At 46.6% G+C, this 23950-nt stretch overlaps 8 protein-coding genes; 4 read left to right on the top strand and 4 right to left on the bottom strand.

The window, feature by feature from the left end:
• Window positions 1-6740: 6740 nt before the first annotated feature.
• On the bottom strand, window positions 6741-10742 carry GSTUM_00009792001 (uncharacterized protein). XM_002840918.2 has 10 exons: window positions 10563-10742; window positions 10457-10490; window positions 9489-10392; window positions 8867-9434; window positions 8637-8813; window positions 8309-8580; window positions 7963-8256; window positions 7696-7908; window positions 7455-7628; window positions 6741-7401 (listed from the first exon to the last, which is right to left on the bottom strand). The coding sequence occupies exons 1-10, from the start codon at window positions 10653-10655 to the stop codon at window positions 7053-7055; spliced, it is 3078 nt and encodes a 1025-aa protein (XP_002840964.1). The 5' UTR covers window positions 10656-10742; the 3' UTR covers window positions 6741-7052.
• A 3637-nt stretch (window positions 10743-14379) lies between these two features.
• On the top strand, window positions 14380-15543 carry GSTUM_00009791001 (uncharacterized protein). XM_002840917.2 has 4 exons: window positions 14380-14666; window positions 14733-14791; window positions 14921-15039; window positions 15110-15543. Exons 1-4 carry the CDS (start codon window positions 14552-14554, stop codon window positions 15399-15401), a joined length of 585 nt encoding a protein of 194 aa, XP_002840963.1. The 5' UTR covers window positions 14380-14551; the 3' UTR covers window positions 15402-15543.
• A 428-nt stretch (window positions 15544-15971) lies between these two features.
• GSTUM_00009790001 (uncharacterized protein) lies at window positions 15972-16915 on the bottom strand (the record flags this gene model as incomplete). XM_002840916.2 has 3 exons in its annotated part: window positions 15972-16112; window positions 16171-16361; window positions 16426-16915. The coding sequence occupies 3 exons, from the start codon at window positions 16913-16915 to the stop codon at window positions 16083-16085; spliced, it is 711 nt and encodes a 236-aa protein (XP_002840962.1). The 3' UTR covers window positions 15972-16082.
• Window positions 16916-16919: 4 nt separating this feature from the next.
• GSTUM_00009789001 (uncharacterized protein) lies at window positions 16920-17227 on the top strand (the record flags this gene model as incomplete). The annotated part of the gene is given in 2 exon segments (XM_002840915.1): window positions 16920-16990; window positions 17008-17227. 2 exon segments carry the CDS (start codon window positions 16920-16922, stop codon window positions 17225-17227), a joined length of 291 nt encoding a protein of 96 aa, XP_002840961.1.
• A 12-nt stretch (window positions 17228-17239) lies between these two features.
• On the bottom strand, window positions 17240-18677 carry GSTUM_00009788001 (uncharacterized protein). XM_002840914.2 has 6 exons: window positions 18437-18677; window positions 18001-18361; window positions 17735-17943; window positions 17650-17687; window positions 17518-17617; window positions 17240-17465 (listed from the first exon to the last, which is right to left on the bottom strand). Exons 1-6 carry the CDS (start codon window positions 18567-18569, stop codon window positions 17353-17355), a joined length of 954 nt encoding a protein of 317 aa, XP_002840960.1. The 5' UTR covers window positions 18570-18677; the 3' UTR covers window positions 17240-17352.
• Window positions 18678-18814: 137 nt separating this feature from the next.
• Window positions 18815-19454, top strand: GSTUM_00009787001 (uncharacterized protein; the record flags this gene model as incomplete). XM_002840913.2 has 4 exons in its annotated part: window positions 18815-19147; window positions 19221-19341; window positions 19371-19394; window positions 19448-19454. The coding sequence occupies exons 1-4, from the start codon at window positions 19060-19062 to the stop codon at window positions 19452-19454; spliced, it is 240 nt and encodes a 79-aa protein (XP_002840959.1). The 5' UTR covers window positions 18815-19059.
• Window positions 19455-19468: 14 nt separating this feature from the next.
• GSTUM_00009786001 (uncharacterized protein) lies at window positions 19469-20521 on the top strand (the record flags this gene model as incomplete). XM_002840912.2 has 2 exons in its annotated part: window positions 19469-20257; window positions 20309-20521. 2 exons carry the CDS (start codon window positions 19469-19471, stop codon window positions 20447-20449), a joined length of 930 nt encoding a protein of 309 aa, XP_002840958.1. The 3' UTR covers window positions 20450-20521.
• Window positions 20522-20568: 47 nt separating this feature from the next.
• GSTUM_00009785001 (uncharacterized protein) lies at window positions 20569-22694 on the bottom strand. XM_002840911.2 has 4 exons: window positions 22643-22694; window positions 21916-22540; window positions 21271-21720; window positions 20569-21192 (listed from the first exon to the last, which is right to left on the bottom strand). Exons 2-4 carry the CDS (start codon window positions 22350-22352, stop codon window positions 20769-20771), a joined length of 1311 nt encoding a protein of 436 aa, XP_002840957.1. The 5' UTR covers window positions 22353-22540; window positions 22643-22694; the 3' UTR covers window positions 20569-20768.
• Window positions 22695-23950: the final 1256 nt, after the last annotated feature.

The following is a 23950-nucleotide window of genomic DNA, read 5'->3' as shown; positions in this document are numbered from 1 at the left end:
TCCGACCGGCAGATAGAGGTGACCATTGTAAGCCACGCAAGAATCGGGCTGAGTTTCGTCTGTGCTTCAAAACCCCTTGTTTCCTCTTATAGTTTCCTTCAGTTGATCTACTTCGTATAAATCTTCATTGTTTATTTTTTCAATTATTAATTATGCAATTCGATCGCCTTTCTGGACTTCATAGTCCTCTTGAGCTAGGTTGGCCAAGACTACCTTGATTTCACCCATGTAGTCACCGTTGATTACCCCAGCATTAGTCATGAGTCAATATTTGACTGCTAGACCACTGCGGGGTACTATTCGTTCATAGGTGCCATCTGGTAGTTTTGTTTTTTTGGCTATTCCTGTTGAAATCATTGCCTGCTCGTTGGCAGGTATCTTGGTTCTCTTATTGGCATACAGGTCGTGTCCTGCTGCTCTCTTTGAATCCTGGGTAGAGACCTTTACCCCTTAGTCTAGTTTTTGTATCTAGACTTTCTTGTCTTACCACATTTCGGCAAACTTTACATGCAAAGTTCCTTCTTCCGCTTCTCGTCTTAGTGTTGAGTAGACTACTGGTGAACTGTTGAAATATTGTGTTGTACATAGTTCCCTGGTGCAGGTCATTTTATTCTCATTCCAATCGATCATTGGTTTGTATCTTCATAACCATGGCATCCCTAGGACTAGCTCATAGTTCTTGAAATCCACTACCTGAAAGGTTGCTGCTTTCCTATAGCTGTCAATGTCCCTAGGTACTTCTACCATGTGGGTTATAGGACCCATTGTACTTGGTGTCTAGTCTGATAAGTAGACTTGTCTCGCTTTCTTTACTTTCTTAGTAGAGAGGCTGTGTTTCTCACAGATTTCCTTGTCAATGAAATCTTCGGTATCCCCTGAGTTGAGCATTGCATATATTGTTATTTCTTTATTTTTTTCATTGTATATCTTCGTCTTGATCATCACATGATCTCTGTCTCCTTTTCCACGTTGTATGTGTGGTGCCTTGTAGTAGTTCACTAACTTGATGGGTTTTTCCTGTCCATATTTTGAGTCTCCCAAACCACAATTTACTGGGGCCCCTCATTGTTTTCTACCGATAGGTCTTCAGCAATCATCTCGAGGATATTGCTCTTCTTCTGAAACTGGAAGCAACTATTTCCAGCTGCCTTTGTCTCTTGATATCTATTATCCGGTCGGCTTCGACATTCACTTATCCGATGTCCTACTTTTCCACACCTTAAGTAGAGTTTCCCATTCATCCTTCTAGCAGATTCTTCCTTGGATAGATTCAGAGCTAATCTTGCTCTCGATTTGTCCAATTCTATTGGTTCACCTGGTGGCAATGTTCTGCTTTTGCCTCAAGTTGCTTGTTGTCTGAAAGTTCCATCCATATTCCTGAATAACTCAACTACCCTGTATGCTATAGTATTTTCTAAATTGTTTCAAACCATATTAAGTTTGCTTTCCTTATCGATCACCCATCTTGCAAATCGTTCTGAAGTTGTGTAATGTAAGTCAGAAATTCTCCATACTGCTTGTAGTCTTTCACTACAGTTTCTCAGCAGAATGATGTAGAGGGTGGCATCATTAAATTCTGCCTCATATTCTAATAGTCGACATTCATTCCAGTACGCCGAAAATGTCTGTTTTCCTTGTTGGAGTTTTTCCAACTTCTATCTTGCTGTTTTCTTGGCATTGGGGTCCCCAAACTGTTCAAAGAGGATTGCCTTAAATTCCACATATGTAATTCATTCCCTCTGTTTTCTTCCGTCTTGGAAAGATAATCCATTGCCTAGCAGGTCCTCTGAATAGAGACTCTATGAAGGGAATCTTGATCTCATCATGGTATTCTCCGCATCCCTTGACAGTAAAATATCCTTCACATTGTGCTAGGAATATTCGTATTTTATCTTCGGCTCCTTCATATGTGTCAGGTTCTTTTGCTTTTGGCCATTGGATATTTTCTTGTCCTGTATTTTGTGTTGCTGCAAGGAATGCCTAGAACTAATTTTCAGTCATTCTAAGTATACTGGTACCAGGTGCTGGAGCAGCCAGGGCCAGTGGTACTGGTACTGCTATTCCCAATATTCTCTCAGGTCACGGAGTTCCAATAGGAGAGCTATTGACTAGTGAGCCATTCTCTGAAATTACTGGACTTGCTGTTCTCGAGGGCTCTGCTGAAATGTGATCTTGGGTATCGCTAAATCTCCCTAGATTAAGGTTCTCATCGTCAATGTTGATATCTTCTTTCCTGTTTGGGTTGAAGAAAGCCATCTTGTATTGTTTGGCATCGCTCTAGGTAATACTTTGTAATGTAACAAACCCCTTTCAGATGGTTAGTTCTTGGTGATGGAGAACGATACTTTTCTTCTCCTTCTTCCTAGTCTTATGATAGCTTAAGGCCTTTGCCTATGTTGCTGATAGTACAACACCTCTGTCTTCTATCAGGAATACCTATCATAAGTTTTCTCTAACTCTTCTTCATGAAGAGTTCTCTTTGGCATAACATTAATAAAAGTCGTGATAATGATAAGGAGCGTAAAGGTATTTTGTATTCGTAATAGTAATAAGTAGGAAAACTACTTAGAATTCAATCTAATTTTATTTAAACTCGTACTGCCAACACTGGCATACGATGAGCTCCCGCTAGCACGGAAATACCACTAACCGGTATACCATGAATTCTAAGCTGACTACGTCTACAGTCCCGCACCTGCCATCCCCAAGTCATTCCCACACAAGAACTAATTACAAGACCATCAAACAACCCAGTACCCACCCCAGTCCAAGTCCGCAGCCCCTCTCGTATGAAGCCAACTAGTACTAAGTATAGCCAAAGCCGAGCAAAAGACCAACCCGACCAGATTCCTTGTCTAACAAAAATTAAAAACACTACTACCCAGCCTGAATACCGTCCTGCAAGACTACCACCACAGAAGAAAACCAACAAAATAAACTAAACCTACAGGCAACACAATGGCAGGGAGGAGGTGACTAACATGTCCACCTCTCATACCTGCATGCCAGGCTGTCAACCCTATAAACCTACTTTGCCAGTTGTCTCCGAAGAGCGTACCGGTGAGGAGCACCTGTACCCGCTACCTGTCCCCTAAACAAAATACCATAAACAAAGGAAATACATAGTGGTAGTAACAGACTAAAAGAGTCAGTGGGGCCTATCTCCCACCCATATTGCCTTGTCTTTTTCTGCCATACCCAGAAGCCAAACCAAAGAAACCAAACAAACCCCACAAAACCTAGTAGGTATGACCTAAACAAATCCAACTAGGTGGTTGCAACCCACTATCTGCACAGGTGGCTGTTAGCCAGCTGCATCAGGAAGCTTTACAGCACTTAGCAGCTTTCACCCAACAGCCCAAGCCAGACTGGAAATGCTTAATTAGACCTCACCCAACCTGACACAGGCCCAACCAGTACTCGCAGATGCCTCTCCCCCCCCAGTCAGCCTCCCCCAAGACTCACACACCAGACGTCACAGAGCCCATCCAGCCCCCCCCAGCCTCTTGAATAGATCAACCATCCAATAGCTACAGGATAGTCTATATCAAGCCCTACCAAGCAGCCACTGGTCTTGGCCACATTAACAGAGCCCCAACCCCCAACATAACCCAGTCAAGGGGGCCCACCAGCCACCACTAGGAGCCACAAAGAAGGCAGTACTAACATCCAAGGGCACCTGCACGAGCAATACCATCCATCCCAGCTGAACCAAAGTCTAACCAAGTCGGGAAATAGTAAGCAGATCCAGCCAAAGCTAGCCCTACAGGTCCGGCAACAGGTACAGACCAAATGACAGGCAAGAGGCGCCCCCAACCGACATGACAGGGAGGGCGAGGGTGAGCAAACAGAAGCAGAAAAACAGAAAGTAGGCCCCACTTGCAATGGGAGAAGCCACCATCCACAATCCACAACCGAACCACTCAGACTTACAGACAACACGAGTGCCTGACAGTCAATCGTCCCACACCACCCTAGGCAGTAATAAAGAACAACACTGGGGGGTAAGATTTTTCTGGTTCAAAGCCATCCCGACCAAGATAAGGAGGAGACAGCTGACTGAATCACTGTAAATACCACAAGGACAAAACTCCAAGGGAACGGCAATAAATAATATCATAGGATTCCGACAATAGAAACACAGTATAATCAGGAGGGGCTAGGCAGGAACTGCCCTGTCACCTGAAAAGTGATACGGCTGGTACAACGAGTTGAGTATACGGGATGGTCATCAAGTGAACCCATGGGCATTTTGTATCATGAGAACTAAGGATTTCATTAAAACCCAACAAGGAACATGAGCTGACCCACAGAATGACACAGGTAATCCTCCCCAATACAATGTTTCCTCCCCCCCAATCGAACGTGAAACCTGTAAGTTAACCAAGGGACAGGGAAGTCAAAAATATTTTACCGAAAGGGACTCGTAAGGGATTAGGATGAAGTGCCCGAGGTACCAGCATCATAAGATACCAGGCAGACAACGAAACAGTGCAAACAAGTAATCTGCTATGCAACGCCTCAGACCTTAATACTAAGAACTCCAGGAACTACTAAGTGAACACAGATATCTCCCCCAGAGTTCCCAGCATTAAGATCCATTATGGGTATAATAGAAATGCTCCGAGGTGAAGCTACAGCAAGGACGAGGAAAAGTACTTAGAACAAAGTGTAAAGAACCTATCTTCCTTGGCCATCCCAGCCTCCTTATATAGTGTTCTTCCTGTCCCAGGTCATGTGACTCAAAATGGTCACATTTGCAAAACCAAATCATATCAAACAAGTCATATGATCCCAAGTAGTCATAAGTGCGAAACCCATAACCTCATAACAAGGTCATGTGCTAAACATAAATCATATGTGCAAGGCATTCCTGCAAGGCACACTTACAAGGCACACTTACAAGGCACACTCACCAGGCGCACGTCCTATGACTCATACTCGAGTCATGTGCAAGACATAACAAATCATAACATAACATGTCATATGACTCAAATGAGTCATATGTGTAAAACAATAACATACCTATGACTCATAACCATGTGTCACGTGAAAACCTTTTCCTCACCAAGCAACATTCGTGACAGGAGAGAGGAATTAGACAGCTGATGACTGGTTGTTTTTATAGTCAAACTCATGGTCTTTTTTTGCCTTTTTTTCCTGATTCTTCTTCTACTAGGTGTGGAGTTACTGGGAAGTCAATTATTGATGTTTATGATCATTATAACTTTCTAGAGATATAGGAGAATATCAGAGAAAAGGCTGGAGAAGAAGAGGTATTTTTTATTATTAACAATACTAAGACTCACTTGCCTTTTAGGAGATGACTCAGAGGGCAGGAAATTACATTGATGGAAATTCCTGCCTATTCACCAGATCTCAATCTAATTGAAAATATTTGGTCTCTGGTGAAAGGTAAGCTTCACAAGCACTACCCCGAGCTATATCTTATGAAGGGTGATGTCAATGTGGTCAAGAAGGCAATAGTAGAGGCTATCACTCATTGTTGGGAACTTCTTGACACAAAGGTTTTTGATACTTTGGCTGGATCAATGGTGGATAGAATAGAGGCAATTGTTAAGGCTGATGGATGGTATACCAAATATTAATTTATACTATGTATTTACATCTTTTAATTTTTTTTTTGGTTTTCATGATAGTGGATTGTTGGGTGAGTGTGGTTGTCATCGCCGAAGATTTTCCTCTGTTGAATTGCGGTTAATTTTGTCCACTCACAATACTTTATATTACATAACTTACGATATCAGAGTGTTTTCAAAGAGAACTGCCATTTCATACCCCCCAATCCGGGCAAAAGAACCAAAATTGTCGTCTGAAATAGTAGTCCATGTCAAAAATACGTTGACATGGTACTCAACACCCCGAATGCCATCAGGAGCGGGCACACTAACAGGTAACATATACTATACTTACCACTTACGATAATCTCACCCAGGGATCTGCGCAGCACTCGTGCCCCGGTCGTCAACTGTAACCGTGTATTTGGATTAAAAATTGGGGCCTTGGTAATTACTCCGCATCTTCAAATTAGTGTATATGAATACTTGGAAATTCGCAAAGTATCAAGCTCCCCATCACCAGTCCAACGAATAGCACAAAGTTGTTACGCAAGCAGCATACTCGCAAAACTCGATGGTGTATCCCCCCCCCACACATACCAATCCTCAGCCCCTCATACCAGCAGATATAGTGAATATCATGGAAGTACAGTACTAAGTCTCTTCTCAGGTCCGGAAAAACCAAATAGAGATTTCGGGTTGATCTGTCGATGCCACCTTTTGAAAGCGATCGCAAGTCAACCGAGTGGTCTCTGGGTTGGGCTTTGTCATGGTTACTACGCGAGTATTTGAGTGGTTCAGTTTGGCTAGGAGTGCAGAGCTTCAGCTACGGAAGCTCCCGTTACGCTTGAAGAGGAGACCTCTGGGATATTCTGAACTATTGTGTTCATATTTTCTCACTCGCTCGATATATTGCTTAAACGAAGTGTGAAGCGCATGGTAGGATAAACTGTAACCAGTAACAACTCACGGTTGACCCGCATGTAAGCCCAGCGGTGATCTGTTCTCTGGCATCATCGGTCTGGGCTTTAGATATTAGAAAGATAGAGGGAATCTACTGGTGTTGATTCTTCGCAACCGAACAATTCACCGCATCATTCAGACATTGATCACTACACTTTAACCCCATATAATTCCTCCAAGGCCACTATGATTCAGATCAAGCGTCCCATTTATTCTGTGAATCTATTCTGCACCCACTAACCCACCCAATCCACACACCGAGCAAATACCATATCCGCAAAAGCAACCTACTCAACCGCAACACAACAGCGACAAAAGCCCCCCCCGGCTCTACCTTTCCAAATCACCAACACACCCAACTAAAAGCAATCACAATAAGCAGCAACACACTGATAACTTTAAAATGCTGAGATGGGTAATCATGTAGCTAAAAAACGTAAAACTAAATATACACATTGAAAATCGAGAAAGAAAGGAAAACTCCAAGGGTTGATTATTGCAAACATGCCGTCACTTTTTCCCCTTAGCCTTCGCTCTCGGCTTTGATGCAGACTTCGGTTTCCTCTTAGGCTCATCATCTTCATCTTCATCTTCGCCTTCGTTCTGGCTTTTCTTTGACGCAGCTTTTCCTTTACCCTTACCCTTCGGGGTGGCCTTAGGTTTCTTAGCCTTAACGTACTTGTCCTTCGAGAGGTCTTGCTCCTCTTCAACTTGTTTCTTAATGATGTCCTCATCGCCGCCTTCATCCTCGCTCTCCACGATGACGTCCTCAAGATCTGGGGCGTCTTGCTTACCGGCCTTTGGAGCCGCGACGCTGGAAGACTTCATGAAAGGCATGCGGTGAGACATTGAATTGTATCTGCTCTATGTTAGCTGTGGGACTACGGGAATGGCGATAGGTAATCTGCTCACTGTCTGGTAAATGAGCTCTTAGTTAGAGTTGGGATGTCAAGCGCGCTCGCCGGTCCAACAATGAGCTCAACAATTGCATCCCAGTCATCCTTTGTCAGGAAGTAGTCATCCATAGTATCGATAACCTCCGGGATTGCATCTTTGCCTTCGCGCTCAAGCCGTTTGGCAAGCATGCTGTAGAACGCTGGAACATAATTCTGACGAACCTCATGACGGTCACCNNGGCAGAGCAAACTATTACGATAGGTTGGTGCGCGGTGAAGCAGATGCACGGAGACGGATATGCGATTGAATCTCCTTGACAAATCGACTCAACTTGCCTTGTTTCGAGTTGTTTCCCAGCCACGATGTGAAGCAGAAATGTTGTCCTCCAAAGCCACCATACATGTAAGAAGCCGGCTTAACAGTAGAAAACATTCCATGAGCGGGCATCAAACTCCATTGCTGTTGAGGACTTTGTGGGGTGTTAGTTCAAATGTGAAAATTGGGCAAGAACTTGGAAACATACCCATGTATGAGCGCATCCACTAGATCACCGTCGGAAATGCTCTCTGAAGCATTTTCAACCAGTTCAAGCATTTTCAAATTTCTCTCTTTCCCATGATAGTTGTTTGCTCTTGCTGGATTGGTCTTCAAGTAGTTCTCCTGTACCATCATGTATGAAAACTCATGATCATTGAAGTAAAGCTCAATCTTGTCGTTAAGAGTTTTCTTGCTCGTTGGTGCAAACATTTCATTACCCAGCAACTTCTGCGCGATATCCCAAGGCTTCAACACTACATGTTTCTCCCAAGCTTTCGCCCTATTATACAGTTAGCTAGAAATCAGGGCAAACGATAACGCAGGGTACTAACAGGTCTTTTCCTTGATCAAATGTCATACTTGATTGCGTAGTACTGTAAGTAGACAGCATATTGATTATTTGACGAATATCTGCATGTGTCCCCTCCACAAGTTGATCAATGACATTAGGTGGCAGCTTAATGCCTTCACGATATGCAATCGACATTATACGAGAGCGAACCGCAGCTGCGTCAGGGCGCCTGAACGGCAGGTCATAGGTCACCATATCGAACGGCCTCATCTTAGGCAGTTTTCGTTCGTTGCAAATACAGATGATAGGGATCTAGTAAGGTTAGATTACAAACATAGGATTTGAGTAAGGGCATTTCCATGGCATACATTGCTCTTCTTGCACACAGCAGCTAACTGGCCTACACCACCACGGTCACCTGCAGACATTCCGTCCACCTCATCCATGATGAGGACCATCTTCTGCTTGGAGTGCTTTACTTTCTCCTTGTCACCAGCGAAATACCCTAATAAGGATCTATTATCTAGCACACCACGAAGTTTTTCCTGTTCATCCCATCAGCAGACATAGTAGGAAACAAAACCAGATAAAATCGTACCTCCATGAGCTTCTTACTACGAGTATCACTAGCGTTGGACTCAACGATATCGTATCCTTCAAGCTTCGCCACCAAATGAGCAGCCGTTGTCTTCCCTATACCCGGCGGCCCATGGATCATAACAGCTCTGGCACCTCCCATCCCATCAGCACCTCTCATCCTGAAACCGGTCTTAAGATTCTTTGGCCAATTTCTTAACCATCTCCCGAGTTTTTCGACCTGACCCTTATTGCCGCAAATTTGGGTCAACTGCGAAGGCGCGTACTTGACTGTCCAGAGCTCTGTGGCCTCCTTCTCAATGGCTTCTTTTCCTCTACTCTTGGTTTCATCATCCATTTCCTTTGCCAGTTCACGAACCTTCTGCTCCTCCGCCGCTTTCTTGGCCTCGTTGGCTCTTGCTGCGAGTCCATCACCGCCATTGGCGGGAAGAGATGAAATAAGCTTGAAAAGTCCATCCTCGTTGATTGTCTTAATTTTAAGTTTGTGTATGGTTGCCAATTTCTTTGGACCGGCATCACTCCCAAGGACTACGTAGGAGGTTTTTGTGGATGGAGCTGAAGTAATCTTACTACTCGAGATATTAGCATTAATTCCCCAATACCCACTAACACAAACAGCTTACCCTCCGTATTTTTTTACCAGCTGTTGCCCGTCCTCCCTAGCCAGGCTCTCCAATATCCCAGTGAAAACAAAAGTCAATCCAGTCAGGCAGTTTTCCTGGCCAACAGGTATCTCCTTGCTACCAGGAGCAATCGGGACTGCACCCTGTCGTTGTTTGAAATCCCTATAGTTGAACTTCTTGGGCTCACCATCCGTCGGGGGTGGTGGGGTAGGTGGCCGAAAGATCGGGACACTATCGAGTATCTTTCGAACACTATCACTCTCCTGGGGTGCTTCTTTAGATTTTCTCGGTACTGCCTTGGCTTTCTTTGCCGCGGGCTTCTTAGCCGCAGGCTTCGAAGCCTTGGCAGGAGGTTCACCTCGCTCAATCTCGTCATAGTCGTCATCATCCCCGTGTTCGTAATGGGATTGAGCAGCCCTGCGCTTCCTTGTTGCGGATGTAGCAGCACTTCGTCTCTTTGGCTTCACATATTCGTCTTCCTCCTCTTCGTCATCCACGACAAAGCTATCTACGTCCACACCTTTACCCTTTGGTAATGAGAACTTCTGCTTCTTGGCAGGAGGGGAAGTGTTCGCTTTAGATTTTGCCGGTCCATTCTTCTCCACAACAACGGCGAAACTAGCCTTAGTATCTTCGCCCTCATCTTCCTTATAATCATCCTCCAACTTCTTGAACTCCTCTGCGTAAATCCCTTCGTCGAATTCGTCATCGTTTGGAAAGTACTCTTCTTCAGGTGCAGGTTTTTTCGGTTTAAGCGGAGATGTACGTAATATTTTATTTTTCCCAGTACTCGCAAAATAAGTTGAAGTGGTTGTAGGCTCAGCCCTATTTTCCTTGGTGTTCTTTCTCGGAGTTGGTTTCTTGGTTATCTTCTTAGCCGGCTTCTCTTCATCGTCGGAGTCTTCTGAACAAGATATCAGCAAGTCTAACGGAGCCCGCCAAGTTAAAGAAGGCAAGGGAATACGAACCAACAACTCTGCGTTTTCTCGCCGAGGCTCTCCTCTATTATTGTGACCGTAATCAGTCCATGAAACTTAAAGGGAGCGATTAAGGGGACAAAAACAAAGAACATACAGAAGCAGGAGTAGGGGTCGGGGCCGGTTTCGATTTTCCAGCGACCGGTTGCCCGCCCTTAGGAGTAAAGAAGTTGCGAATATCGGCCGACATTGCCCTGCTATTTGTTGAGACGAAAAGTTGAGGAAGGAGATGTGAAGTAGATAGAAAATAAGACGCGTCCAAGAGGCGAAAGGTGTGTGACGCGCTGGGAGTGTAACCCACAGGTTACGACTGGCTTGGCGAGACTCCCATTCAGTCGGATGACATATCACTCGTACTGTATCATGCTCACAGTTGATTCCCCTCAGCGATCTAGCTTGGCAATTCCAAGAAATGATTTTTGTGAGACTCCCGGACGCGGACTGAATGAAGCGGCTGCCTAGTTCTGTCACTTGACAGCCATTGGGTGCGAAGGGGAGAAAGGGGAAGGAACTCTTGTAGCCTTTCCTGGACACTGATAGGGAAATAATCAGCTATAGTCTTGGGTCGGGTGTTATTAGACCTCCATCCAGCAAGGAATTGTCCCGGCTAGAGTGGATATCACCGCAGGCAATTTCTTCTCATGCCAACTTCTTCGGGGTTTTTGTGTGAGAGAACAGGAGGGAAATGGGCAGCTTACAATCTTTACCAAACATGTGATGGCTATTGTGCTATGTGCAATTATAAGGCTCCTGTCACAACATCTAGTTTCTACTTTACTGATACCTCCTCGATTCCAAAGATATTACCCACAATCTGCTTGCTACGGTATTGCATCTGCTCGACCTCCTTCCCGTGTGGAAATGCTATGAGTACCACTATGCCATAATATAACTTGCGGTGTGTTGGCCATATTTCTAGCATACTTGCGACTCTCGTGCTTCAACAAATACCCACGATGGTCGAGAAAATTGGCAAGTCAAACAACTCAGATACTCATACTTCATCATTCATTCTTCTAAACCACGCAGGCATCTGCATCATATTAAACGGTGTATTCCATTTCCAAGATTCAACTTTTGAATATTCCCACAAGGAATCAACACCCCCAAACCGTTCCCGCCCCACTATTTATTTGGGCATTCAATTACCCATGCCTAACATCCATTATACCGTATCATAGCCAAAGCATAAGTGGTAGCCTTCGCGCTGTTCGGCAATCTGATGCTGAACTTTCCGGCTGATTTCTACCATCCACACAAACTCCCGTGACTAACAAAGCCGTGTGAGCCTAATCTAATCTGAGAGGTGGGCGAGAATTATCAGCAAATACCTTGGGATAGCACGTAACAATAAAATCTAACAAGGACACAATAGCTCCCAAAGACTTCAGTTCCTACCCCTAAATATGTGGCACTCCCCCGAGATAGTTCGGGCACAATAGGTAATCAGTTCGCGGTATTCAGCTATTGGAAAGTGAAGGTATAAACCTATCAGTGATTAGACCCAAGACTCCATGATCCACGGCCAAGCTCAGGCTAGAAGCCATGACATGGAGGGGGATCCTGGCGAGATATCTCAGGAAAGCATGAGCACTTCCTATTTTCTTCCCTCAGTTGGCTCGTGTTTCCATACCAGGAGCCTGTACCCCCCCTCGGAATATTTACTCGAGTATGATACTGTGATGCAGACGTGTTGAAAGGGTAAACGAATATCAAATCTTGGGCTAGAGGGACCAATGCCAGGTGGGATCCTCCAGTGGCTAGGAGGATTATACTAATTGACGGGAGACAGATCCACAAGCGTGGGTGCCTATAACAGTATGGCTCGCGCGTTAGTGTCGAGGAGGTGCCCTGAATTGCATGCCACGGTATATTAAACATATACCCCTGCAATCGATGGTATTTTAAACCTTTTCTCATTGAGAAAACCTTTCAAATACCATGGAAAACAGGGGGGTACCTTTATAATACCATTCTTGGCAAAAACATACCATCGCAAGGTTTCACATTGCAATGATCAACAAAATATTCACTCTAGCACAGAGTTCCCCAGTCTTTTTACCCCTCAAACAATCCAAAAATATTGTAAAAAATCTTATAAAAAAGCCAGAACTACTTGAGACCTGCTAATATTTTTTTAAATTGTTTCTAGCAATTTTCTTAGGATTCTTGGCCCAAAAAATCACCAAGAACATACTACTATTAAGCGAGGTCAGACCAATGTGGTTCTGTGTGAAGGTTTCACTTTTTCGAAGGTATATTTCTCGGTCAATGGTATCCGGAAGGTTTTTTCGCCAAGAGCATGGTATTGAAAAGGTTCACTCTTTTCTCATTGCTTTCGTGCTCCCATGTAGCCGGTCACCGGGTAGCCGTTTAGCTCTTCAGGTAGTGCATGCGCATGAGGCGGTCAATCGAGCAAGTGTAAGCATACAGGCTGCCCTAGAGGACAGATACGACATGATACCATAAAAAGCTCTCGAAATCCACCACTGATATCACCGCCCGCTCCGTACCACAAGTGGCAACAAAACAATTGACAATTGGAGAATTATGCTGATAGCTATCGCTCATAGATCGGATATCCCTAGAAACTGGTGTCTTGAGTAGTGCTGGGAGGATCTAAGGAGCAAGTGTAACTCTCACAAGCAAAGTGTGGTGGAGTGGTTGATATTGCACGGGCAAAGGCAGGGGTGACTTTCAATTTCGGCGGGTTTGATACTGATCCGCGGTCAGGGGCTCCCGAGAAGGATTTTCTGACACGGCATGATGAGCCCCCTGGACATGTTAGGTCTCATTAACTCGTTTTCGCAATTCTGTTAACCTATCAAACTAATCCTATCCTTAGACACTGGTGTGGGAATTATTCGATGACTTCCCCTTCCGGATGGTGGATTGACCGGGCACACCTGTGCTGAAGAAATACGGCTTGTGACCTGCTTGATACTGTACTGGAAGGTAGTGACGATAGAATTGACTCCAGATAGAACCAATGTAATGTTGTCAAGATGGCAAGAGCAAATCAAGGATAAAGTGAGGCCCAACGGAGGTGGAGTAAAGATTGAATTGAGTACTCGAGTAGTGAAAACACCATACAAACTACCCAAGACTGCCCTATCCAATTGCTCTTGCTCACACCGGTAATGTGGTGGTGGATTTCAATAGGTTTCTAAATTATTTATTCGGGGAAATAAATTTACCCGAGTATGGGCTCATATACATACCGGTATGCCGTAGTAGTGTATGATAATATTACGATATCATACTTGTACTGTACCTTAAGAATTATTGAACTTTGCACTAAGACGTCAAGTATTTCCCCCTCTTTGGATAAGAGAAGGAATCATACCAGTACCAGAAAAATACCGGCCCTCGTCCCTTCGCTTGAGACAGAGCTTACTGGGGCAGGCAGACTCCAACGTTCTAGCGCAAGGTTCAATTATTCCCCAGTTTTTAGGTCACTTCATCAACGGGAAAAAAGAATCTCAAGCACATCCAATAGTGCAAGACCAGCGTGAAAGCCATGTAAATCTACTTTGTAAGTTCATATCTGGGCCATAGTTCACCTCAATTCCATTTTTTCCGCAGAATTGTCGCATCCCGCTGCCATTGGCCCCTTGTAGCTGGGACGAAACCTGTCCCATCCCTCACTCGGCCTGCAGGGCTCACTGTCCTTATCCCGTTGATATTGTACAAGTACTGTACTCGAGTAAGCCATAAACTTCTCGGGTGGGGCGGGTGCACCGCAATAAGCGGGTAATATGCAAGACTAATACCTAGCACCCAATTAATTATCCCCATCGTTAACAGCCCTGCCAGCAGCCCGCTTCAGCATCCCTTCTCGGAATAGCTTACTATCCCCCCGCGACTCCTCTCCTACTACGGTTACTGTTGCTCCTCCTCCTGTCCAGCGCACCGCACCGCACCGTCTCTGCCCTACGCCTGCAACACCCATTACCATTCCCAATCCCAATCCTCAACCCCGATCCCTCACGGACCCCTTTTCACAATACAAATAACGGACAGGTCCCCCTCATCTCTGATTCTTCTTCAACACCTATTCATATCATCAAGGGGGATTCAGAAAACATGTCGACTTTCTTCTCTACCGCTAAACGCTCGTTCAAGGATGTAGGTGTTGAAGGGGAGCAAATTCATACAACAGAGTTTCTTGAGGCTAGCGAGTCGGTCGTTTCATTGTTTGGTATTTCTCCCCTGTTTCAATTAGCGATTGAAGTAGACAACGGGATGCTAACTATTGCTACCACAGACCTTCTCGGATCAACAGCCTTTGCAGCTGTGCAGAAGGACATGACCGGAAACATCAAGGTATCCCACCTTCATTCACTAACTCCCTCTCTTCCCGTCCCATCATTAGCCCGTCTCTGCTCTAGACTACCCCGCACTTTCCCCTCCGTTGAAACGAAACAGAAAATACAGCTAATAAATTTACAACAGAAAATCCGTGACCGCCAAACCTCTCACCCAGAAGGATCCGGAACCCTCCAGAACCTCTGCACAAGTGAGCTCGCAGAAGGCAAACACACAGCAACTGAAGGCCTCGTCTGGCTCCACCGGTTCGTCCGATACCCTGGTCTCAATTGCACGCCCAAACTAACTCGAAGTTACTGTCATTGCTACTACTAGTGGACTCGAATTCACCGAAAAGGCCCTTCGCAAAAACGTTAACAACCCCACTGAAGAACTCGCCACCTCGTTCACTAATGCCTACGGTGAGACGCTCAAGAAGCACCACAACATGATCGTCAAGGGCGTGTTTACACTCGCGATGAAGGCGTGCCCGTACAGGGTGGACTTCTACAAGAAGCTTGGTGGAAACGAGACGGAAGTTAACACTGAGCTGGGGGAGTGGCTGACGGCTTTGGAGTTGACCAATGGGATTTTGTCCAGATATCTTGCTGGCGTTAGCTGGAAATAGGACTGTTAGATGTGGTGGTGTGCTCTAGAGAAAGACGGGGCCCTACGACCTAATTTTTCATGGGCATGTGACCTAAGTCCTGGAATAAAAGTGTTTGCCTATGCGATTTTGAGACGCCTAAATTTAATGGTTTACTGAGTCATACACTGGGGTCCGGACTTGATTGTTCGGCTCCTCGAGGTAAACACCGGCATATAATCTCGGAAATCATGTGATCGTCCAGCAGTAATATCATACTACAAGTAGACTACCGCATGCGTTTCAACATGGAGTACCCGGGTACGGTACTTGTACTGTACCGTCTCAAGCAAATACTAGCTGAAAAGCTTGACGTGATTTGCAGGTGTTTGTGTTGATTGAAGAGGCTTCTGGTGTCCTATCAGGCCTCTTTGGTTTATCTGGTCCAGTGTGCGGGGGAAGGACGATCGTTCCAGGGCTCAAATGGTGTTTCCTTCCTTAACTAACCTAAAACCCCTGGGGCTGGAGCTTCAATATCTCATATGAGGCCTCAGTCGTCGTAGAACTTGTTTTTGTGCACCGCTACAATCAATCATCACGAGGAGCAAGCAATCATCGCAAAGCAGTAAATTTTAAATTACTCCCCAATCAACCACAAAAAACAAAAGATTTAATGGAAGAAGAGGAGGGAGGGGGAGAGGTATAAGGTGTAAGAAACCATGTCTAGTAGGATCTTCCAAAGAGAGTGTAATGCTATTTGCGCCGTTAGGATATATCTCTGTTTCCGAAAGAGGAAGGGGAAGGTGCAAACCTTAGCGTTCTCACCACACTGCGCACACTTTGTTGTTCCCGGGATGATGGTGTCGTCACCTTTTGGCTGGTCGAATGGGATGCAGAGAGACTTCGCACCCATTGATGGAGCTTTTGCGTCTTCTGGGGCGTCGTCGTCATTGCGGCCTTTGCTACGTTCTTTGACTTCGTCTTCGCATTCCTCTTGGTCGCCTATTGTTGTGATTTATTAGCATATTGATTATTGACGGGCTTTAATTTTAGAAAGGGGACTTACAATGCGGCATGAGAACAACGTTCTTAGCATTCAATGCGGGAGTAAAGTCCTCCCACTTCTTGACAATGATAGTATGATCGTCGTATGCCTTCTTAGCTTTATCGTAGAGGTCTTTCTGGATAGTGTCTAAGAGTGTCTGAACCTTTTCTGCGAGGCCGCTAAGGGGGATACCGACCTTGACGCCAGTATCGCGACGGGCAGAAAGGACTTGTTTCTTCTCCATATCCTTGGGTCCAAACTCCAATCTCACCGGAACCCCCTTCAATTCCCAGTCGTTGAATTTGTATCCTGGGGAATAGGTTTCGCGGGTGTCTGCTTTGACGCGGATGCCGGCTTGAGACAGAGTTGTGGCGATGTCCTCGACACCTCCAAGAAGCCTCTTACGCTCTTCTTCGGTGGTCTTTGCGGTGAGACCGCAGGGGACAATGACGACTTGGTATTGAGCTACCCTGGGAGGAAGAACAAGACCCTTGTTGTCTCCGTGGATCATAGTCATGACACCAATGACACGGGTGGAAAGACCCCAGGAGTTTTGCCAGACGAAGAGTTTCTTGGCTTCTTCTGGGTCACCTTCTTTCCAAGATGGGTCCTCGACGACGATGTTGAACATCTTGGAGAAGTTCTGGCCGAGGCAGTGGGATGTCGCACCTTGAATTCCACGGCCGGTGGTAGGGATGTATCCCTCGCAGGTGGTGGTGAAGAGGCCTCCGGCGAACTTCTCCTTCTCAGTCTTACGGCCTCTGATGGTTGGGACAGCGAGGAGCTCAGAGTAAATGCCTGCGTACCATTCGAGAATTTGTAGGACCTCCTCCTCAGCATTTTTCTGGGAGAGATGTGCTGTGTGGCCCTCTTGCCACAGGAACTCGCGGGTGCGGAGGAAAGGTTGAGGGTGCTTGAACTCCCAGCGGACAACGGAGTTCCACTGGTTTAGCTTGAGGGGGAGATCACGGTGACTGCGGATCCATTTTGCGTAGTAGGGGTACATGACAGTCTCAGAGGTTGGGCGGATGGCGATGTGCTCTTCAAGCTCATTCTGGCCACTGGGAAATAATTAGTAAATTCATATTGGTTGCCAACAGAGGGGTGATATACGCTCTGGTGACCCAAGCAACTTCAGGAGCGAAGCCTTCAATATGGTCCTTCTCACGCTCGAGGACTTTCGCAGAGACGAACATGGGAAAATAGCAGTTATCTACACCAATAGATTTGATGTTGATGTTGAACCAGTCTTGGACTTTCTCCCAGATACCGTACGACCATGGCTGACAATCGAGTTAGCTCTCAGAAGGTTAATAGAGAAGAGTTCTACGAGCCTTCAGAATATAGCATCCAGAAATGTCGTAGTATTCTAACATATCACCCTTGGTAAGCACTTGCTGGTACCAATTAGAGAAGTCGATTTCCTTCTGAGTTGTGATCCCAATAAGTTCCGCATCTGGAATTCTAGCATCGGCAGCCTTGGTCGATTTGATGGGGACCTTTTGGAGGCCTACTTTCGGCTTTTCCTCGTTTCGGCGTCTATCCCATAAGTTAGTCAAGGTTCAAGTGACTGGGTCCGGTCCAGTTAAAACTTACTCGATGGCGACTGTGTTAAAGGTGCATATAGTAAGTTTCACGCCAGTTTCTTCGAGATGGCGCTTAACATCAGCACCGGAGACAAAGGAAGTAGTATTCGATCCGGAAGGATGGATAGCAACTTTGGGAGCATCAACGAGACGCTGGTCAAGGAGAACTTGTACGGCTGAAGAATTATCCTTGGTGATTGTCAGGGGAGACACATCGGCAGGCTTAACTCCAAGTGCGGCATTCACTGCATCATCGTTGGCCATACGGGTGTCTTTGACATCCAAAGTCTTCTGGATCTCGGAAGAAGACGTTGTAGTATCTTCTAATGCTACTACTACAACTAGAACTGCGGTTTGTGTCTTCGGGGTTTCTATACCTCTGTGAGCAGTGACCCAAATATAATTGCCAGGCTTCCTTGAAACCCTCAAAGAATATCAGTACGCACTGGGCTTGAAAACCAAGGTTTTCGATAGAGAGTAAGACTCCGGAAGACCCTTCAGTGCCTCTAGCTGAGAAGCCCATTCCTTCGAATTGGCGCAGGGACCGTGCTCAAGTGTCGAAGCGTCTTTGGCAGACATGTTGAGTAATGTCTTCTGTAGAAGGGTGGCCTGGAAGCTCTGTGTGAGGGGTGATAAAAGGAGGGGAGGAGGCAAAGGATCGCCAGTACTATTTGCTCTACAAACCCCAGGCTGGGAATTTTGGCGGGGTTGTAGGAGGGGAGGATAGAGCTCAGCAGTGGCTGGGCTGCAAGTTACCCGGCTAGTCCAGGGCTCCCAAGGTCAGGGTCCTTTTTTTCTTTAAAGAAAAGAAAACCTTTTTCCATCTCGCGCTTTCTTACCACGAGTATACTAAAGTATCTGCGCTATCCTTCTACTCTTCTACAATTTAATCCCTTCTCATCCCCCTTTATATCTCCCTCTCCTCCTCATTCCTCTATCCTTCTACTCCTAGGGTCAGGGTCCTTTGGTGGGCTAGCTTGTACTACCTTGTAGTTATTGTAGCATACGGTAGGTATCCTTGTTTCCCTCATCGAGGCGGATGGTGTAGGTTTGATGCGCTCAATCAACCATGATATCTCGAGCTACTTATATATGCCATCGCTGCGTATTCCGTCGGTCGCTGCAGTCTGCGCTCCAGCTTCGGGTCCAGTCTACCGGTAATTAATTGTGCAATCGGACATGAATTACTAGTTATGCAAACGCTAATTGGTAGGACGACTTTGAACTCAGGTCCAAAATTCCTTGCGGATGGGCTTTTACGTCGAGCCCAGCAACTCAGCAATGAACACTCTGAATTGGAGAAGCAATTGGCGGATAACTACGATAAGAAACTTGCGACTCGAGCTGGCCGGTTAGCCTCCGTCTCTCGGTCACTGAGAGAATATCAAAATTCCATAGCCGCATGTTCCCCGTCCCCATTCATTTGCTACTAAAATACTCGAAACTAACTTTCATAGACCTTAAGAGAGCTCAGGGAAATGCTCGCAGACCGCAACCTAGACCCTGAGCTCCGCCCGCTAGCAGTCTCGGACATAGCGTCTACTGAATCTTCACTTTCCGCACTAGCTACAACAATAACACAATCTCTCGTACAGCCCCACCCATTCGCGCATTTGTCCGCCCTGGTGGAAATCCGACCTGGTACTGGGGGCTCAGAAGCAAGTTTGTTCGCGGGTGACCTTTTAAAACTGTACACTATGTATTGTGCTAACATTCGCAATTGGCCGTTATCAATGGTTTCTCTGACTGCGGGTGCGGAGGGTGGTGACGGTGTTCAGGAAGCGATATTCGAGGTTGAAGCTTCGGGGGCGTACGAGATATTCCGGGGTGAGGCAGGCGTACATAGGGTGCAGCGGGTTCCAGCCACGGAAAAGCAGGGCAGAACACATACTTCTACTGTGAACGTGGTTGTCCTGCCTTCATTCCCCGAGGTCCAATTAGGAGAAGGCGAGGAGGACCCAGACAGTATCATCGACATGAAGGATGTGAGGGTCGATGTTATGCGTGCCAGGGGTGCTGGAGGTCAACATGTCAACACTACCGATTCGGCGGTAAGAATGACACATATTCCCACAGGCATTGTAGCTGCGATACAAGATTCGCGATCTCAGCATAAGAATCGGGCAAAGGCTATGGTGGTGCTAAAGAGTAGAATTGCGGAGAAGAGGAGAGCGGAGAGGGAGGCAGAAGAGTTGGCGCTAAGGCGGAGCGTTGCGAAGGTTAATGCCGGGCGGTCAGATAAGATGAGGACATATAACTATATTCAGGTATGCCGATTTTCCCTCTCTATAACGGAATTGATATTGATTAGGGGGTAGAATCGAGTGACAGATCACAGATGTGGGTTCAGTTTACATGACTTGCCAAGTTTCATGAATGGCGAAACGTTGGATTCCATGATTGATCGGGTGCGGAAGTGGCAGATGGAGAGGGATGTAGAGAATCTGGATACCAGGTGATAGGACAGGCCTCACTATGTAAATAAGGCGTAGATTATAGACATCACAAAAATCTAAAAGCTTTTACCCAAAGTGTCTGAATTTGATTCACTCTCGTTATCATACTATATCACTCGTCGCCATTTCACAGTCTTCAATTATCCCATACGCCCCGGCGTCCTGGCCTTACTCCAACACCAAATCACGCCCAAAATTGCAAACAAAACAAAAAGGCCCACTATATAGTACACGGCCGGTATACACATCTCTACCAACCCTACAATCATACACAAAAACCAATGGCTAAACCCATATACTAAGGACCCACCTCTCCACGACATCACGCAATCTCACTAATCCTCCCCTTTGCGGGAAAGAAAGCATCCAGATGCGAGCGCCGTCCCACCAATTCATCGCACGGGCACTCACAGACAATACTCTCGTCTAAGAACTTGGTTTCAACAAACCTCGCGTCACCGATATTCCTCAACCTCCGCAACAACTCCTGGCAGAGCTTTCGGTCGTTGGCTAGTTCCTTCGCTGTCCGCAGGGCGGACAGATAACTAACCTGTGAGACCTCCACAATTTTTACCCGGCGGAAGGAGGATAGCTCCTTCGAGATTGTCGACACGTCCGGTGGTGGGAGCGACGATGGAGATGCATCAGACGGGGATAAGGGCTTATCGTATCTCGGTTCGAGGACACGAATAGGAGTCTCGACAGGGCACTCTTTTGAGTGTTGGGCCCAGAGTTGGCAGAGCTTACTGAGGGGCTACATTAGTTCACTGTCAAAGCTAACATAGAAGGTAAGGAAGAAGGAAAAAGAGATAGTCTAGTATTACCATTGAATCCACCTACGGCTGCTCCCAGCCGCACTGAACGCACCCGGAGTTCCACAACTTGGACATTTACTCTTGAAATCGGTGACCTTGGGCGCGCTATCCATGTGACGGAAGAGCATGCTCATAGATATTAGTCTCCCGGGGGTAATATTTTCAACCCACTCAGTCGAAGTGATCTCCTTCTGAGACTCCCCGTCGCTAACGGAGTACTCCCTCAAGAGCACCTTCTGGTGACCAGGCAGGCCGCGGAACGACAGCTCCAAAAAACCGTGGAACATCTCCAATGTTGAGCAGATTACGAACGGTACCGGGAAAGTCCTTCCGAGGGCATCTTGCAGTACGATGGAGCCCTCGATGCCGGGGTAGAGGTTTTTCGGGATCTTCGGCTGTTGCAGGCAGATGGCGAGTTCCATATCCGAGACTTTGTTCTCCAGAGAGAATACCGAGCGGCTTTCACTAATATTAGCCCGACACTCTAGAGCACCAAAGACCGTGAGCGGGCTAAACAAACGGGAGGGCGCAACGAAAAAGCCATGAAAAATGTCCTGGCAAGTGCTGATCCCGCATGGTTTGTTCGCGGAGCCCGCCTGTCGAACCCTCTCACAGTCGAATAAGAGTAGGAAGGAAGAAAACATCATAACATACATCCCCGCGACCATCAACAAAATATTAATAGCCTCGACCCTCCGCCTCAGCGAGTCCTTTAGCATGACCACGTCCTCCTCTTTAAATATTTTGTAACTAATCTTCCTCCAAGCATCCTTAACCTTCCTGCCGGAGCCGCCGTGACACAGACTCTCGCGATACTTCTCCGTACCAGCGGTGAAGCCCAGGATCAACTTCCGGCAACACTCAACTTCATAAGTAATCGCATTGACGGTAGAAGCGTGGGATTTTTCACCCCGCCGCAACTTCTGCACTACGTCCTGGACTGCCAGGAATGCGCTGTGCAGCGACTTCAACTCATCCGATAGTCTTGAGTACTGTGCCCTTGAACCAGTGTCGGAGTCCAGAGCGTCGACGAGGTTCAGGATTAAGCAGCTTATGGCGATAAAGTCGCCGACCGAGAAGCCGAAGGACATCTTCGCTCTTGTTTGCTTTCCTGCTCTCCTGCTTTCTGGCTGCCCGAGCTCAAGCCAGTGTGATTCTGAAGCTACCCATTCTAGAGAATCCACAATCGGATGATGGGGGGGCTCTCACTGGTTTATATGCTATCTTTCTTACCCCGAGCAACATACTAGAGGCAATGCCCTGGAGCGTTAGCACCGTACTGTATTATTTCCAGTGTGGCTGTGTCAATCGAAGCTTCCCGAAATGAAGAGATAGGAAGTATGATAGGTGTGGGGGTCTGAGGGGTTTTCAATTAGCGTACCGTAGCTGAGTCGGTAGCTGCTGCTGACAAGTCGGCAGTTGGGAAAGGTTTGTTATAAGTACGAGTACGGTAGCGTACTCAAGTACTGTACCACCCCCGATCTCGAGGCTGAGCAATGCGGGGAAGGAGAGCCCTTCACGCACTCGATATACAAGTACTGGAGTACTCGCACCGGTACCTTACTTGGGTACCGTACTTGTACTGTACCGTACAGTGCTCGAGTACCGGTACTGCGCTGATAACTTTATGCTTTATTTTATTTTACCTCCTTTTGCTGGGAGGCTAGCTCGTTCCTGGTTGGGCCCTGACACTTCACCAGCTGAAAGACTGCCAGGATAATAAATTCGATTGAATGCCGAGACTGGGGTGGGGCTCCTGGACCTAGCGTAGAGCCCGTTGGAAGCTAGGAAAAAGGTCTATCGTATCGAACTTTGATCGCGCAAGTGCAGAGCGACCCGGCGGGGGACTTTTGCGCTCTATATGGTGAGATGCTTTGATACGCTGATATGCAAGGACGGGAGTGAGGGATCTCCCTCGCGTAAAGAGTGCAGAATACTGGTAGGGGCCGTCTTTCTTCGGCAGCGTCCATCTAGAGGTATACACTATCGCTAGTGGGATGAGGGATCTCACCCCGCCCAAGGGAATAGAGAGTCCCTAAGAATTCTAATTTCGACTCCTCATACTAACCGCTGAGTACGTTAACTCTGCTATCTCATTCTCTTGAGGGGATGAATTACTCGGGTTATCTCTTGCTAAGCTCCTTCCAAGCATAGCACAGGTGTCGTGCCTCGCCTTTGTATCCACGGTTTCCCACTCGGGCACCAGGTTGCTTTAATCATGTTGCCACGGTTTATTGAAGCATCTTAAAGGGTTTCAAGTATTTCGTGTGTGCTCGTGTGTAGATTAGGTGATTAGGTGATGGGCAGATGCAGGGGGTGAGTACAGTACTATAGTACGAGTACCGGTACAGTACATTCCGCTCAAGCCAGGTCTCACGCACTCCGAACCCACTATTATTTACCCCTCCTCACTTCAGAGAAAATCTTTATTGCCCCCACTCTTCAGATACGAGTACAAGTACTTGTGCCGGTGGCTTATAGAAACGTGGGATATCCCAATTGTTACCCTTCGCAAGGTGCTTTTCTTTGCTAACGTAAAACCTGCCCTCTCTATCACATTTCCTATACAAACAAGGGGCAACCACTGCTCATCCTCATCCACCAGCAACCCGGTGATCCGACACCCTCTCAGCCCCCCTCCGAGCCCTTCTGCGACCTCTATCGTTTGCCCAATGGCACACATATCAAG

Source organism: Tuber melanosporum (genome assembly GCF_000151645.1).
Source record: "Tuber melanosporum whole genome shotgun sequence assembly, scaffold_60, strain Mel28".
NCBI lineage: Eukaryota > Fungi > Ascomycota > Pezizomycetes > Pezizales > Tuberaceae > Tuber > Tuber melanosporum.
Note: the sequence above shows the minus strand (reverse complement) of the source record. Positions and strands in the feature narration are given on the sequence as shown.

Excerpts from the sequence above, each read along its gene's own strand:
- GSTUM_00009792001 (XM_002840918.2), bottom strand. The coding sequence starts at position 10,655 with ATGTCGGCCGATATTCGCAACTTCTTTACTCCTAAGGGCGGGCAACCG. Across the intron at positions 10,393-10,456 it reads GAGAAAACGCAGAGTTGTTG|AAGACTCCGACGATGAAGAG; the intron begins GTTCGTATTCCC and ends TATCTTGTTCAG. Across the intron at positions 7,629-7,695 it reads TCACCGCGCACCAACCTATC|CATGCTTGCCAAACGGCTTG; the intron begins GTAATAGTTTGC and ends AGCGTTCTACAG.
- GSTUM_00009791001 (XM_002840917.2), top strand. The coding sequence starts at position 14,552 with ATGTCGACTTTCTTCTCTACCGCTAAACGCTCGTTCAAGGATGTAGGT. Across the intron at positions 14,792-14,920 it reads ACATGACCGGAAACATCAAG|AAAATCCGTGACCGCCAAAC; the intron begins GTATCCCACCTT and ends AATTTACAACAG. Across the intron at positions 15,040-15,109 it reads GGCCTCGTCTGGCTCCACCG|TGGACTCGAATTCACCGAAA; the intron begins GTTCGTCCGATA and ends TGCTACTACTAG.
- GSTUM_00009788001 (XM_002840914.2), bottom strand. The coding sequence starts at position 18,569 with ATGTCTGCCAAAGACGCTTCGACACTTGAGCACGGTCCCTGCGCCAAT. Across the intron at positions 18,362-18,436 it reads AACCTTGGTTTTCAAGCCCA|AAACCCCGAAGACACAAACC; the intron begins GTGCGTACTGAT and ends ACAGAGGTATAG. Across the intron at positions 17,618-17,649 it reads TGGGAGAAAGTCCAAGACTG|ATAACTGCTATTTTCCCATG; the intron begins GTTCAACATCAA and ends CTATTGGTGTAG.
- GSTUM_00009785001 (XM_002840911.2), bottom strand. The coding sequence starts at position 22,352 with ATGTCCTTCGGCTTCTCGGTCGGCGACTTTATCGCCATAAGCTGCTTA. Across the intron at positions 21,721-21,915 it reads TTGTTGATGGTCGCGGGGAT|CCGCTCGGTATTCTCTCTGG; the intron begins GTATGTTATGAT and ends TATTAGTGAAAG. Across the intron at positions 21,193-21,270 it reads AGCCGTAGGTGGATTCAATG|TAAGCTCTGCCAACTCTGGG; the intron begins GTAATACTAGAC and ends GTAGCCCCTCAG.